General features: G+C 40.9%; 1 protein-coding gene across 1 annotated transcript in view; it reads left to right on the top strand.

The window, feature by feature from the left end:
- prkcq (protein kinase C, theta) overlaps positions 1 to 16817 on the top strand; it is a 38058-nt gene that overhangs the window by 10017 nt on the left and 11224 nt on the right. Inside the window, exons 2-12 of the mRNA XM_015402124.1 lie at positions 3866 to 4065; positions 7088 to 7148; positions 11836 to 12016; positions 12097 to 12128; positions 12215 to 12300; positions 12628 to 12757; positions 13665 to 13774; positions 14347 to 14476; positions 14546 to 14715; positions 14790 to 14963; positions 15733 to 15824. Of these exons, the coding sequence (XP_015257610.1) occupies positions 3866 to 4065; positions 7088 to 7148; positions 11836 to 12016; positions 12097 to 12128; positions 12215 to 12300; positions 12628 to 12757; positions 13665 to 13774; positions 14347 to 14476; positions 14546 to 14715; positions 14790 to 14963; positions 15733 to 15824 (1366 nt within the window). The remainder of the gene's footprint in view (positions 1 to 3865; positions 4066 to 7087; positions 7149 to 11835; positions 12017 to 12096; positions 12129 to 12214; positions 12301 to 12627; positions 12758 to 13664; positions 13775 to 14346; positions 14477 to 14545; positions 14716 to 14789; positions 14964 to 15732; positions 15825 to 16817) is intronic.

The raw sequence follows: 16817 nt of genomic DNA, 5'->3' as shown, positions 1-16817 counted from the left end.
AATAATGTTTTAATTGAACTGTTTAACTAGAACAGTCGAAGACAATCCTAAACAAATGTGTTTTTAGCCATGGACAGAGGATCCAATGATGTCATATCAGTAGGCGGGACTCAGGACCAGCGGGATAGCGAGACAGAAACGCTGACTGAAAACTATCAGAACACAGAAAGCCGGGCGCGTCCTGAGGTTAGTGTTGCTGGCTAAAGTAAATGAGCCGAAAACACATCAGTCCTCAGATAGTTACGCCAGTGGTACTAACATTCTTTCCCTCTAAACACGGTTAGCGGAATTATGACCAAAAAGTTCTATTTTGGTCTCATCTGACCACATGACTTTCTCCCATGACTCTATTGGATCATCCGAATGGCCATTGGTTTACACAGTGGAACCTGCCATGCCATGCATGACTTCAAACCATGACGTCCTGGTGTATAACTAGCAGTAACCATGGAAACAGTGGTTCCAGCTCTTTTCAGGTCATTGACCAGCTCCTCATGTGTTGTTCTGGGCGGATTTTCCACCTTTCCCAGGATCATTGAGACCCCATGAGGTGAGATCTTGCATGGAGCCCCAGTCTGAAGGAGAATGAGAGTGATGTTTAGATTCTTCATTGATTGCTCCAACAGTGGACCTTTTTTTACCCAGCTGCTTGGCAATTTCCCCCTTAGCCCTTTCAAACCTTGAGGAGGTGTACAATTCAGTCTCTAGTGTCTTTGGACATCTCTTTGGTGTTGGCCATGTTAGTTGTTAGATTCTTACTGATTGGATGGGGTGGACAGGTGTCTTTATGCAGCTGATGACCTCAAACAGGTGCGTCTAATTTAGGAGGTTCAGAATTCTAGCTGATAGACAGATGTTCAAATACTTGCAGCTGTATCATACAAATAGTAAATAAAGTCATATATTGTAATTTTTTTAAGGTATGTCTCTCACATTGGACATTCACCTATGATAACAACTTCAGACCCTCTTCAGACCAAGTTCTCTCTCTAAGTGGGAGAACTTGTCAAATAACAGGATGTTCAAATACTTATTTTCCTCACTATGTATGTATGTATGTATATGTATGTACAGTGGTGTAAAAAAGTGTTTGCCCCCTTCCTCATTTCCTGTTTTGTTGCATGTTTGTCACACTTAAGTGTTTCAGAACATTAAACCAATTTAAACAATAGTGAAGGACAACACAAGTAAACACAAAATGCAATTTGTAAATGAAGGTGTTTATTATTAAAGGAGAAAAAATTCAAACCATCATGGCCCTGTGTGAAAAAGTGATTGCCCCCCTCATTAAAATATACTATAACTGTGGTTTTTAACAGCTGAGTTCAATTTTTCTAGCCACACCCAGGCCTGTTTATTGCCACTCCTGTTTTCAATCAAGACATCACTTAAATAGGAGCTGCCTGACTCAGTTAAGTCCACCAAAAGATCCTTAAAAGCTACCCATCATGCCAAAGTTCCAAAGAAATCCAGGAACAATTGAGAAAGAAAGTAATTAAGATCTATCAGTCTGGAAAGGGTTATAAAGCCATTTCCAAAGCTCTGGGAATCCAGCGAACCCCAGTGAGAGCCATTATCCACAAATGGTGAAGACATGGAACAGTGGTGAACCTTCCCAGGAGTAGCCGGCCGCCCAAAATTACCCCAAGAGCGCAGCGACGACTCAACCAAGAGGTCACAAAAGACGCCACAACAACGTCCAAAGAACTGCAGACCTTGCCTCAGTTAAGGTCATCGTCATGCCTCCACCATCAGAAAAAGACTTGGCAAAAATGACCTGCATGGCAGAGTTCCACGAAGAAAACCACTGCTGAGCACAAAGAACATTAAAACTCGTGTCAATTTTTCCAAAACACATCTTGATGATCCCCAAGACTTTTGGGAAAACATTCTGTGGACCGATGAGACAAAAGTGGAACTGTTTGGAAGGTGTGTGTCCCATTATATCTGGTGTAAAAGGAACACTGCATTTCAGAAAAAGAACATTATACCAACAGTAAAACATGGAGGTGTTACTGTAGTGTGATGGTCTGGGGCTGTTTTGCTGCGTCAGGATCTGGAAGACTTGCTGTGATAAATGGAACTATGAACTCTGCTGTCTACCAAAGATCCTGAAGGAGAATGTCCGACCATCTGTTTGTGAACTCAAGCTGAAACGAACTTGGGTTCTGAAGCAGGGCAATAATCCTAAACACATCAGCAAGTCCACCACTGAATGGCCTAGCCAAAGTCCTGACCTGAATCCTATTTAGATGTTGTGGTATGACCTTAAAAAAGTCTGTTCATGCTCGAAAACCCTCCAATGTAACCAAATTAGAACAATTCTGCAAAGATGAGTGTGCCAAAATTTTTCCAGAACGCTAAAAAAGACTCATTGCAAGTTATCGTAAACGCTTTGTTGCAGTTGTTGCTGCTAAGGGTGGCCCAACCAGTTATTAGGTTTAGGGGGCAATCACTTTTTCACACAGGGCCATGATGGTTTGGATTTTTTTTCTCCTTTAATAATAAACACCTTCATTTACAAATTGCATTTTGTGTTTACTTGTATTGTAATTGACTATTGTTTAAATGAGTTTGATGTTCCGAAACACTTAAGTGTGACAAACATGCAAAAAAATCAGGAAATGAGAAAGGGGGCAAACATTTTTTCTCACCACTGTATATGTATAATATATATGTAGATATAGATATAATAAAAATCTTCCACTGGCCTGTCCATCTGTGCCTCGGACGTCGCAAAATAAAGTTGGACGTATTCATCCGACCTGAACGTCTTTAATACTCAATAAAGGCCACTCTTCTGCGTCATGCTACGCAGAAACGTGAAGAAAAACAACAACCGTGGCGGACGATAATGCGGAGAGCAGTCGTTCTTTTTTTTTTTTACAATCTTGAAAAGATTGAGCTTTTAAGGTTGGGAAAGACCGCTAGATGCTCTCCAGCACTACCATCCATGTTTACTTCTGTAAACACAGAGCACGCTTGCTTGTGACTAGGGGTGGGTATTGCCAAAGACGTCACGATTCGATTCGAATCACGATTCATCACGATACTTGAATTATTGCGATGCATTGCAATATTTTCTCCTCCATGTTTTGTTTTTGAATGACTCGGCACAATATCCCGCGGCCAGAAATGCTTGTGACACAAGGCAGCGTGCGTCAACACATCCGCAGCGACATCTACTGGACTGGAAGTTGTATTACACTTGTTTTTGGCTGATGTTCGCCAACCATTCATGCAATTTTATTTATTAATTTTTTTAAATTAATAATCGATACTTGGCGTCAAGAATCGATGCAGTAGATCACGAAAATTAGAATCACGATGCATCATCATGACGATTATTTTGCACACCCCTACTTGTGACTTCATTGCTTCCTCTACTGCGCATGAGGGACACTTAAGCTGTATGAATGCAATTCACACAGGAGATCGCATACAAGTCGCATATATTTGGAAATGTGAACGCAATTGAAAAAAATCGTATGAGGTTGTCAACTGAATTAAAGTCGCACTATACTATAGTTTCTCTTTGACTTTTACTTCAAGTGGAGAGTTTAGAGATGGTTCTCGGTTCCTCTAACTGAATGCCTGCTTTGTTTTTTGTTGTGGAAAAGTTCTCAGAAATAAACGATCAGCTCTAATGTTAGATAATTGTGCAGTCATTGTTCTCTGAACTGCTTCTACAGGTGGATCCAAATGTCTCCAAACACAATGAGAGCAGCTGTGTTCGGCCTGTACCTTATAGAACAGGCCTGTTTCTACACTGTGGAAGTGGAAGTGGAAGGGCACAAGAGAGAAATGAGAGAAATGCCACCAGAGCATGACTCAGCAACATTGTGTTTGCTTCTTGTGTTTGCAGAGAAGGGCCAGGTCTACAAGCAGAAGAAGCCCACTATGTACCCACCGTGGAGCACCACGTTTGACGCCCACGTCCACCGCGGACGCATCATGCACGTGATGGTGAAGGACCGCACGGCAGAGCTCAAGTCAGAGGCCACAGTGGCTCTAGACTCCTTAGCTTCACGCTGCAGGAAGGAGAACGGAAAGCTGGAGATCTGGGTATGTGCAGCAGAACCGTGGATCGGTACAGTCTCACAGACCATAGAGGGGCTCAGCGACGGACTGAGCCTTGACAGCTGGTTAACAAAACACTTTATTTACAGGTGAAGGTCACAATCCACAGCTAACATTTATGTTGTAATTTTCTTATTTATTTATAGTTTTAATTCATAGATCATTTACTGGGTTTGAGATTTTAGGAGCCTTTTAGTCCATCCGTTGAATCCTTTTGGTGACCCAATATCAGCTCATGAGCTGAGTTGACTTCCTGCCACTGACATATTTTAACCAGGTGTTCAGGACATTAATTAAATATTCAGAAAATAAAAACACCACTTAGTGAAACTTACAGGTTGGATCATCATCTCCTCTGAATCCTTCCTTGGGTTCTGCTTGGCAGCTTCTATCGTTTCTGTAGGACTGAGAACTGCAGAGTGACTGCAGAGTGACTGGACCTCTCTGATGCCGTCCTCTTGGTTCCTATTTTCCCAGTAGAGAACCGCTCATTGAACCAGTCAGCTCTCCTCATGGCCTTTGCTTTAATCCTCCCTCTGTGCTTTATAGCGGAGAGCTTCTATCTCGGTCTCACATCACCATCAGCCAGCGTCTAAAGCCATCATACACTGTACGATTGTTTTGCCCTTTTTGGGTCGATTTTCCCGTCATCCAAGAATTTTCCGTTTGGCCCGACTTATTGTGCGTCATGTAGTATACAGGGAGTAGCAAGGAGCGATCGGCTTCTCTTGACCACCTCCTGATCAAGCATCATGAGATCGGAAGAAAATCAAACTTGTTTGAAATTCAGTTGGCCGTCTTGAGGTGGTCGTGGACGAATCCTGCTGTTGAAGCAGCGCTACTAGGGGTGTAAATCACATCCATCATTGCGATTCGATTCAGTATCGATTTCCTGACCCAACGATTCAATTATTGTCGATACTCAAGAATACACCACGATTCGATTCGATTCAGTTAATTGGTTCATTTTTCTTTTTTTTTTCTTTTTTTTTTTACACAATGTTTCAAGTTTGAAATAAATCAATGAAAGCTGTAATATCGTTATGCTTTTTTTTTTTTGAGAAACTACAGAAAATAACAGAAGTAGAAAAGTTGTACTCAACCTTTTCCTATTAAAAGATTATTCACTGAAAAATAATAATGCCTCTGTGTTATAGATTCTGAAAAGCCTTGCATCAAAAAATACTGCACAAAATCAGTGCAATGAAATACCTCGGCTCCAGACGCCCCGCCCCCTCCACAGACGCTCTGCTGCACCTCTCCCAAATTGTAGCTTGTTTTGTTTTTATGACCGAAGTTGCGGAAAACAACTCGTGAAGTTTGACCGGCTAGAACTTTTACTTTTGGAGCAGAATCTTTTCATTCCCCCTCAAATTTTTCAGTAAAGATTTATTCTGCACCACTCTAGATTCTCTGTGGATGGATTAGTTTACAATTAAGAATCATTTGAAATAAATAGTCGTAACTTTACAGATGGACAGCCTGCTGATGATCTTTTTTTCAAGTTTATTGCACATTTAGTCAAATTACAAACAGTAAACAACACAAAACAAGAAGGCATATATGAGAAAAAAACAGCAATAATAATGATTTTGAAAAAAAATCCAAATATCTTTACTAAATCAAGTTGAAACGAAATAAATAAATAATAATCTTCAGTTGAACTCATCACTCCCACCATCATTTTTATCAAAAAGAAATTTTACAGAAAACCTTCCAGATCTTCGAAAACTTGTCAAGCTTTCTAAAGCCAAATAAAAGACATCCTTGTTAACCATTACGAAGTACTACATGGTGTATCCAGTTTTTCGCGATCAGGCTTTACATCTTTTGGCTTCCAAAAAACAAATATTGAGTTGGGATTTTTCACTTTTGGAGGTAACAAAGTTATCTGGGAAAATATTCAATAAACATAATTTTGGTTTGCGAGGTACTGCTTTTCCAATGATCCAACCAACCGCCCGGGGTCGACACTTTTTCCCAAAAAACGAGAATCAGAAGAAATTCCCACCTGCAGTGGAATGAAGAAGCTTTTTGTTGCTTACATTTAATGAACGTATGCGGGATATTTGGGTTAAACAGGTGCAGCTTACTTGGAGTTATATACTCTCTGCTTATCCATTTGTATTGTAGTAATTTAGAGTTTATATTCACCTTTTGAGTTTGAACTTTTAAACAAGCTCTGGCCCATTCTCCCTCTGTTATATTTTCTTACACATTGGCTCTCCATGACTCTAAAATGTTCTGTAATGACTCTTTATAGCTTTACTTACAATTACAGAAAAATTATAAAGAAAGGACACCTGCCCCTTGTCTGAACATCTTAACGAAAAAGTCTTGTGGAATTATCAACCTAATAAATTGCCTACCCAGTATGAAACTTCTCAGCTGGAGACGTTTAAAGAAATGTTTTGAGAGTATTCCATATGTGGCTTTAAGTTCTTTCAAAGACGTGAAAGTATGATCGTCTCTAAAGAGGTCAGCCTTCTTAGCCAGCCTCGAGATGCCAATATTTTAAACCCACTTTCTGCTCTCAAGAATATTTTATTTTGTGAGCAAAATAAAATATTTATGGTCAAATCAGACTGAAGGTATAATCAGACCAGGACACATTATCAGCAGCCAGTCACATCCCTATTTATCCGCCAAATGTTGGGACCCTGTGGCTGTTAAAGCCCAAAAGTCTGAGAAACATTCATTGCTTCTTCAGCTGATTCTCAGAAATCTTTTCTACTGTTTGAAGAAGAGGAGGACTTAATTCTAGCTTTACGGAGAGTTTTCCTCTTAGGGGAGATGCCTTGTAATTCCTAATTTGAAGGAAATCACGTCACGACCAAACTGTAAATGAATGAATGACTAAGATCAAGTGGATTTCTCCAATCTGTCGCTTCTGATTCTGCTTCAGTGTTTCCAGCAAACATGTCATCCTTGCATCATCTTCATCCCTTTCAGCTACATCCTTCCTCTTTTTACCAGATGAATCTCTGTTGTAACTTTTTGTTTGCAGCTGGAGATGAAGCCGCAGGGTCGCCTGCTGATGGAGGCCAGATACTACCTGGAGAAGAGTGGTGAGTCTTCACCTCTACGGATGATGTATGATGACGACTCTGGAGTCAAACAGCTTATAGAAATATGTCAATATCCTCAAAATATCCTGCAGTTTGCTGAACTTAATTAGGCGACACTTTTTCTTTCTTTGGCTAGAACCGGATTCAGTGTTTGTATAATCATATAAAATAAACACAATATGATTTGTTTCCATAAACAATTATATTGGAAAGTAATTTCAATAAAAAATAAATCACAGATTTTCTGCTTCCAGCTGATAAATCAGGATATTTCGGATTAAAATGTTACATCAAAGCCAATATAAAAATCTATTTTCATACAGAAATAATGTTGCTTAAAATAAAAAAAAAACTATATTTAACATCTGCTTAACATCAGAAGTTGTCTTATGGTATAAGTCTAAGTCTAATGGTCTAAGTCTAAAAAATAAAAAAGCGATTACCTGATATTGCTGGAGAACGATCAGACTGTCATGACTCAGAAGAGAGAACCCAGTATTCAATGCAAGACAGAAAGTGGGATTTGGGCATCTAAGTCTGTAATCTCTGCAGGAGAGAAACGCAGGTTAGTGACCATGATAATCTGATGGAGGATGATTATGAATGCGTGAGTCACTAACCTGATGTGGCACACTGCAAATAAATAAAATCTAAATAAGTCATTTTTTCTTAAAATGAGTGCATTTTTTCTTGAATTAAGGATTGAAGTGAGAGACTTTGCCAATGGAACAAGACAATTTACACTTTAAACAAGAAAAAAAAACAATTGCATTGTCTTATTTCAAGTGCATAATATCTAGATAGCTTATTTTAAGAGTAAAAACACTCATTCCATTAGCAGATCATCTTATTTACCTGCTCAAATTAAGGGTAAATACACTAAATTTAAGACCTTTTTACTCATTTTGAGATAATTTTTGCAGTGCAGGCGCCGCCCTGAGTGTCCCAGGAGTCTGCAGGAGTCTGATGCCAGGTCAAACAAACAGATCAGAACAGGAACAGGCAGGCTCAGTTGCCAAGAGTATGAAGCCAGGTCAGGCAAAGCATTCAGACAGGAACAGGAAGGCTCAGTGGTTTAGAGGCCACGATGACTGGATGTAAGCACCTTAAATAGAGGCAGGAGCAGATGAATCAGATGAGCAATGACAGGAAACCGGGCACAGTTAGACAGGTCAATGAAATGAGCAATTAAGCCAGTCATCAGTGCCAAGATCATGACACATACGGTTTTAGTTCAGCAATGTCTCCAGCTTCCACATTGAATATAATTTTATAGTTTATTATTGAATATGATATGAATGACTGGAGTACTCGTAATGAACCACCATTGCTGCCTTTCTCATCTTTCATCTTTAACTACCTGCTGCTCAATGGGACAAACATCCTATTGAGGAGCAGGTGGCTGTAGCAACCTCAGCCAAGAGAGCGAAAAACCAAGCTGAAGTAGGAATGGATGTGTTTGTGAGTGAGGTGGAGAGGCTGATAAATCTGATTGAGTCTGATGGATGATCAGATGAGAGACGAGATCTCAGAGTTATGGTTGTGGATTGTTTTGGATAAACTGACTGCGGCAGGAAGCCTCGTCCATTTTTTATCCTCTTTATTTATCTGTTCAGAACATAGATGAACACAGAACATAAAGATGCTTTCTAATAAATCATCACAGTGAGGACAGGGCTATTCTCCCATACTACATACATATATCCATCATTAATTACTTAGATATTTACAGTGTGTTAAGGTTGGGTTGACGCTATGAGTACCCAAATGCAGAGATGAGGAGGCAGTGGGTTGTCTTGCTGATTTAGTTAAGGAGGAAGAGGCAACCAAGGCAAAAATCTATAAAAATGCAAAAATACTGGAAACCAAACAAAATCCAAAAATGTCAGGGACCATACATGTGGAAGCTAGAGACGAGGAAGCAACTAAGCAACAACAAGAAAACAGACCTGAGTGAAGGCCCTGCTGCTCTTTAAAGCCCACCACTCTGATAAAAAATACTGGTGAGCTGGTGACCTGTGTAGACTACCCAGGTTCTCCACAAAGATCCTCTCTGGCAGAGATGCATAACTCACATACACAGGAACCCTGACACAGTGATCCGGATAAACTCCTCCCACCTCCTTCATTCATGTATTGATCTGCTGTACCAAAGAACTCTGAGCCTTGCAGAAGCAGAACCTGTCCCACCCCAACCTTAAAGGGGAATGCCGTTTTTTTACCTTTTGGCCCGTGATTTTACGTTATTACATAATGTCTACTCACCCATATGGGTTTTGTGTCATTTGGAGCCGTTCTGAAGATATTCGGTTTTGTAATCCAAGTAACGTCTTCTTATGGGCAACGAGTTGAAGGCACAAACTAAACTGTTCATAATTTATTCTTTATGGTACGCCAGCATTCAGAACATGTAGGTGAATCACTGTCCCCCAGAAATCCACTGTTATATTTTTAATATTTCTATTTTGTGTGTATGACATCATCCGGCTACCATTCATTCTTCCTGTCCGCTGAACTGCTGCTAGTTTTCCTCACATGCCTGGAAGATGTCTAGTGCTGCTACCACAGATGATCTCGCCCTCCAAATGGAATTGAACGATTCAGATTAGCTAGCCGAATATATAGGAGGTAGAGCGAAGCCGGCTGGTGTAATATACATTGGTTAAAGGAAGTTTAAAAAAGAAAAAAAAATCTCCAGTCCGGTGCGCGGATGACGTCATACATACGCCGCTTTGTTTTAAAAAGATATAAATATAAAAAATATAATTGTGGATGTCTGGAGGAAAGTGATTGGCCTACATGTTCTGAAACAGTTAAATTTTTATGCCTTCAACTCGTTGCACACAGGAAGACGTTACTTGGATATAACCTAACGGAATATCTTCAGAACGGCTCCAAATGACACAAAACTCATAGAACATGATGTAATAATGTGAAATCAAGGGCCCAATGTAAAAAAAAAACCCAAAATTCCCCTTTAAACGTCTCAAATTATACAACATTTAAAAAATAACAAAACCAAACTATGAGGCCTCCAGGGCAGGTTTTTGCAGTTTGTGCAGGAAAATTCCTCTCAGATTAGTTAGACAGTATTTACCAATAACCTCCTTATTCAGCCCTCTTTTAAAGAGCTGGTTATGCTTTCCACACCCCTACAACCCACAGCCATGACAAACAGTCAGACTGGTTGATGATGATTGCAGCTAGAAGAGCAGAATAATACAAAAGGCAAAGAGTTTTAACCAATGGGCTGCTTCAGACCGTCTGCACAGCTTACAACGCACAACAGGAGCAGCTTGATCAGTTACCCACTCATTGCCATTCATTAATCATCATTATTACAATAATAAAAATTAGGGATGCACGATATAATTGGCCCCCTATCGGTATCGGCCTTAAAACTGAATATCGGACATCGGCCACCCCACCGATATTTAACCCGATATTTGATCAGCTTCTGAGTTTCTAAAGTATAAAAAAAAATACTACTTCTTCCTCAAAAACTGCTTTTTTACAAACTTAAAAACTTCTAAAGATGAGGGAAAAAATATCGATCCATTAAAATATCCCAATATCTTCATATGCTGATATATTGCCATTTAAAAACACCATATCAATCTCTTTTACTAATGAAATATTGCTATATGTCATCGTTATGCTACGAAATCCCCCGAAAATTCACGAAATTTTGCCATATTTTTATATGTTGATATATTGACGTGATATCGATCTATTTTACAAAATCTCACAAGAATTTGCAAAATATCACAAGAGTTTGTAACAGAACGAGGACATTTCACGAGACTGAAAGTAAAATAGATCGATACAGCGTTTTTAAAAATCTATTTGATATCAGCATATGAAAATATATTTGAGTATATTATTTTTCAAAGTGTCAGAAATGGATAACAAAACTGCTATTTTCAATGACTACTTATTTTTGTCCAGCTTTAACATCGGTATCGATATCGGTTATCGGCTACATGAGTTTTAAAATATCGGCATATCGGATATCGGCCAAAATCCAAATATCGTGCATCCCTAATAAAATTTTTTTATTTTCTTTGGAAATATGGACAAATTTCACTCTTAATCATTTCAACTCAAAGTATGGAACATAAATATGGAACAATCCTGTTTCTGCTGGAAACCTTAGACCGTAAACAACCTTTCAATAAACACACCCAGTTAGCCTGAGCTCCTAACGGATCTGATTTGATAAAATAACCGACCTCTTACTGACAAAAATTATTTAACACAAGCTCACAATTAGAAAAACTGCAGACCTCATGTTAAGAAAAGATTTTCCATCTTATAACAACCACCTGCTTATCAAAACAGCCGAGGACACAAACTGTAGCTCCCATGCTAAAGTGTTTACAGGCTACCAGGCTAAAGGAGTTCAACACAGTAAAGTTGTGTCTTACTGTCGCCTGTCCTAACAGTCACATCTGGAAGGACAAAACTAAAATGTTTATAAAGTTTAAACGGACAATTGAAATAGATATTATTTCTAAGTTGAACAGCCAAAGGAAGAAGTCAACCTCACGAAGATGCAAACAGGCTGTGGTTCTTTGCTTGCAGAAATGTGAGAAATAGAAACTTTGCTGTGAAGATGTAACCACAGTGCAGCAGGTTGTCTGTGGCGACTCTTCCTGTGAAGCTGAGGAGGCTGGATGTGTTTCAGACGCTGCAGGTCAGACCGGTGCAGACCCGGAATCAGTGCGGGCCGGAGACGGTCTGTTCACCCTCCATCATCGACGCGGCGCCATCAAACAGGCCAAAGTCCACGTGGTCAAGTGTCACGAGTTCAGCGCCACCTTCTTCCCTCAGCCGACCTTCTGCTCCGTCTGCAAAGAGTTTGTTTGGTACGACATCATCATCAGCGCTCCTCTGCACATCAGTCAGCCTTTATCTTGAACCTCTCACTTCCTCTTCCGCTCCACAGGGGTCTGAACAAGCAGGGATACCAGTGCAGACGTGAGTGTCCCTTTATTGTCTCTTGATTGGACGCCAAAGAGATGGGTGTCCTCCATGTCAGTCTGTCCTCTCCTTGTGTCTCTCAGAGTGCAACGCTGCCATCCACAAAAAGTGCATCGACAAAGTCATCGCCAAGTGTACCGGTTCAGCCGTCAACAGCAAGGAGACCATGGTGAGTTCTAACACCGGGCCCAGACCCGGTATCGAGTCCTTCCTTTCGCCTGAGGAAGGAAGGAAAATAAAATAAAGTGAACAGAACCAACTAATGGCCCATGATTCTAATCTGGCTTTCAATTAGTTTTTCTTTCTCAGTCTTAATCTTTCAAATTTGACTCGATTTCTAATTCTACCGTCTTTGTTCTATAAAACTCGGACGAACAAATTCTACAGAAGAACCATGGTTCCACTGTGAAGCAGGATCCAGTCGGCCCCTGCCTGCATTAAAACCGCTTTGTTTGCTGTGTTTCTACTCTTGGACCCAGACTGCTGTGTTTTTCAGATCCACAAGGAGCGCTTCAAGATCGACATGCCCCACAGGTTCAAGGTCTACAACTACAAGAGTCCCACGTTCTGCCAGCACTGTGGAACGCTGCTGTGGGGCCTTGCCAAGCAGGGGCTCAAATGTGAGGGTGAGGGGCCGGACCTTCTTCTTTCATGCACATTTACACTTAAAGGTATTATGGAGGATTTTCTGGAGTTTTTTAGAAGACCCGCACAAAAGATCTCCACATTAAAAAAAAATGCACATTCACAACCCTGCACCCGCTCCCAAGAGGGAACACCTATTTAACGAGAGCATGCTCAAGCACATTTCTCCTTGTGCAAGCTATGTTTAAAAGTTGTTGTTCTAATAGCTCCTACAAGCTTACTGAGTCCGAACGTTCGCCCGAACCCTTATGACTCTCTACCATTTTCAAAGAACGTGAAAAAGGTGAGCTTCCATGAGTGTCTGAAACCGTAGCTCACCACATGTACAGCATGTACGCCTGAAAAAGTAAAAGATGATCCACCCAGAAATAAAAGATCTCTATACCTTTAAGGAGGCTGGAAGCCATGGAGGGGAACAGCCGTTCACTGAGCTGCTAGGTTCAGATTACAACAGAACAACAGAAAAGGTCCAGTTCAAAGTTTTAAGAACATTGGTGATCAAATGCACCATGTTTTTTTTCTCCTTCAATGTTTACATTTGATCACTGCTGCACTTTAAGAAGTGGAAATATCATGAGAGCTGTACAGAACGAAATTTAATTTTGTATACAGTCATGTATTTATTTTGTGTATACAAAATGACCATAAAGTTTGTCTAAGTTTTGGTTTGCTGCAGAATGATTTAGCGCCTCCTGCAGCTGATGGTTCTGGTCAAAGAAGGAATCTTTCTTTACAGACAATGTGTCATAGATGCATAGATAGCATAGATAACCCTGGTTAGAAGCAACAAGGTCTGAACCCAGAAATTAAATCTAAGGACAGCTTCCACTCGTTAATTGTGTTGAGGAGATTTACTAACAGATTTGAAATCCGCCTTTTTCTGTGCAGAATGTAGCATGAACGTCCACCACAAATGTCAGAAGAAGGTCGCCAACCTGTGTGGGGTCAACCAGAAACTAATGGCAGAAGCTTTGGCTGTCATCGAGAGTAAACAACAGGTCAGAACTCATTAGACCTACCAGCTGTGGGGTTGACTGGTGGCATCAGGTGAGCCTCAGGCGTCCTGGTCTCTTTGACTGGAGGTTTTCTGTTCTGATTTAAGCCTTTTTAAGGACTGGAACACATTAAGGAGAGCCAACAGGCAACAATCAAAACCAGAACCCATTGGGCTCTAACAGAGCAGAAATGTGTGAGATAGAAGTTGTACCAACTTGTACGAGAAGGAATCTCGTCTAATGACCTGCAGTCTGGAGGAGTTTTTCTATAAACAGTAAAGTTTCCTCAGTGTCTTTCTGCTGAAGGAGAAGAAATGAGACTTGCTTCTATCCAAAGATCTCTGTTCACTAAGCCTTCCTCAGAAACTCCAGGTCCTAAAGTATTTATACTCTGAGGTTCTGAGCAGCTGATCTTAGATCTTTTTTATTGTGTGGGTGAAAGGGCCGGTCTGGTTCCTTAACGCCTCTAAAGCGATCTGTCTTTAACCCCAGAAACATCTGCATTCTGGAGAACCTTCGTTCATTTAGAAATAAAAATTCATCAGATTCATTCATCCAGTCATTTTCCTCTGAAGGCAAAAGGTACCAGAGAGAGTGAAATCATTGGCCGAGAAGGTCCGATCGGTTTGGGCCAGCCAGGCGTGATCCGGACGCCATCTGGGTTGGTGGCAGGTTTACCCGTCTCACCGTTACCTGCTAACAGAGGTATGTCTCCAGCAGAACAGACTCCTAAATTTAAGTCTGGATTATAACAGAAGGTTATCTTCGTCTCAGCAGACCCTACAGGCGTTCTGTGGGAGGGGCCTACAGATGTCAGCACGTCCACTCCTGAGTTGGGCTCAGAAGAACCTCTGTATGCCGTCCCAAAGAAAGATCATCAGCAGAGATTCAACATCGACGACTTCATCCTGCATAAGATGCTTGGGAAAGGCAGCTTCGGAAAGGTCCGGGTCACATGACCTTTACGGGTTTCGGCACTGTTCTGTAGAATCTAAGTTCTGTCTTCCTGTGGTTCCAGGTGTTTCTGGCGGAGCTGAAGAGGAGCGGGACATTTTTTGCTGTGAAGGCTCTGAAGAAAGACGTGGTTCTGATGGATGATGACGTGGAGTGCACCTTGGTGGAGAGGAGGGTTCTGTCTCTAGCCTGGGAGAACCCCTTCCTCACTCACCTGTACTGCACCTTCCAGACAAAGGTCAGGAACATGGGTTCTGTCAGAATGCGGTTCTGCTTGTTTGGACCAGTCTAACTGGGTTAAATGATTATCAAAGGCTGTTCAGGCTTTCTTACCGGGTTTTTTGCTCAGAACTAATGAACCAGATCCAACCGACAACAATATCTCTAAAAGGTTCTAATTTAATCCAATTACCGTAATTTTTCGGACTATAAGCCGCAGAAGCTAAATTGCATGATTTGTACATATACAAGCCGTACTGGACTATTAGCCGCAGGTTTTTGTATGTTTAATGTCCGTCTTTCTCGCTGTCATTCTGTCTCGTACCACTCGTGGTAGAAGTCTGCTTCCGGAGGACCTCCGCAGTCCCGCGCGCGCGCGGCTACCGTACTGTGTGTTGAAGCAAATGTGACATCAACATGGTGGGTTGTAAAATCCATAGATTTAGGTATTACCCTAGCGGCCATTAGCTGTAAAAAGTCCATAGATAAGCCACATTGTTATATAAGCCGCAAGGTCAAAAAATGGGGGAAAAGTCGCGGCTTATAGTCCGAAAATTACGGTAGATCTATCAGTACAGGACAGGCTGTTAGATCCACTTCCCCTAGTTTATCAGCACCATAAAACAGGCTCATAAAGCTGCGCTTGGGTGGTGATGGAGGAGGAAGACGTGGAGAGCTCCATAGAAAGTACCACAGAGGAACAGTTCTGTATTCTGAGGACCCTGAATGTCTCTGATGATGATGGAGGAACCATTGTCATTCTCTTGTCTTTATGTTTTCTCCTGCAGGAGAATCTCTTCTTTGTGATGGAGTATCTAAACGGAGGAGATCTGATGTTCCACATCCAGAACTGCCACAAGTTCGACCTGAATAGAGCTACGTATGTATCAGACACACGTCCGCTAGTCCAGATCCGGGAGAAGGGTTCTCCTCCTTCTGGGTCAGAGATGTTCCAGATCATTAGACCAACAGAACCTGAGGAAACGCTAAAACTTTTCATTTATCAAGTAAAACTGAGGACATTTCTGGTTTGTTTAGATCAGAAACCTGATTACTGCCTGACATGTAGAACCAGCCTGACAGCAGCAGGCCAGAAGACGTCAATCACTGACATTTAAACTCACTTTAGTTTATTTCTATAGTGCCGATTCACATCATATCATCTCACGTTATTTTTCCAGCCACAATTCAACCAGATCATCCAGTCAGATTAGTTCAACAATTATCTAAGAAAAACAAGTGGATTGCATCGACTCATTGACTCTTCAGCAATCCCTCACATCAAGCATGTATGCTGGGAGGGAACATTATGCCCCACCTGAAGAGATCTAAAGCCACTGATAGAACCCGACCAATATGGGACTTTGAAGGCGGATACCGATAGAGATAATCGAGGCTTTAAAAAACCTGATATCTGATATATTGGCCGATATCTGATAGAGATTAATCAGAATATCAAAAAAAATAAATAAATAAATGAATATGGACATACACTATAATCCCACTCAAATTCTCTTAACCAAAAATAGGATTCAAGACAAAAAAAAAATAGAACTATAGAATTGAAATAGGCAACTTTAATCTGACATAAGACTATGAATACAATTCTTTGGTTGTGATTTAGATATTGCCTCATATGTGGTAGTTTTTTCTCCGCACTGGTGCTGTAACCCCAACTAACTACTGATGCTCCATCCTTTGTGGCTCGACACCTGACCGTTCCTGCAGTTTCATAATTAGATTTCACCTCTAAAGAGCATTTAAAGATTAAAATAAGTGGCTGCATTCAGCTTAAAGTGGTAACAGCCTGTCTAATGGGAGTCTGTTATCACTTTAACAGCCTTTCATATCTTTTATATAAAGACTCATTTAC

Source organism: Cyprinodon variegatus, unplaced genomic scaffold, assembly GCF_000732505.1.
Source record: "Cyprinodon variegatus isolate N-32 unplaced genomic scaffold, C_variegatus-1.0 Scaffold1302, whole genome shotgun sequence".
Lineage (NCBI taxonomy): Eukaryota > Metazoa > Chordata > Actinopteri > Cyprinodontiformes > Cyprinodontidae > Cyprinodon > Cyprinodon variegatus.
This window is presented reverse-complemented; position numbering and strand designations above follow the sequence as displayed.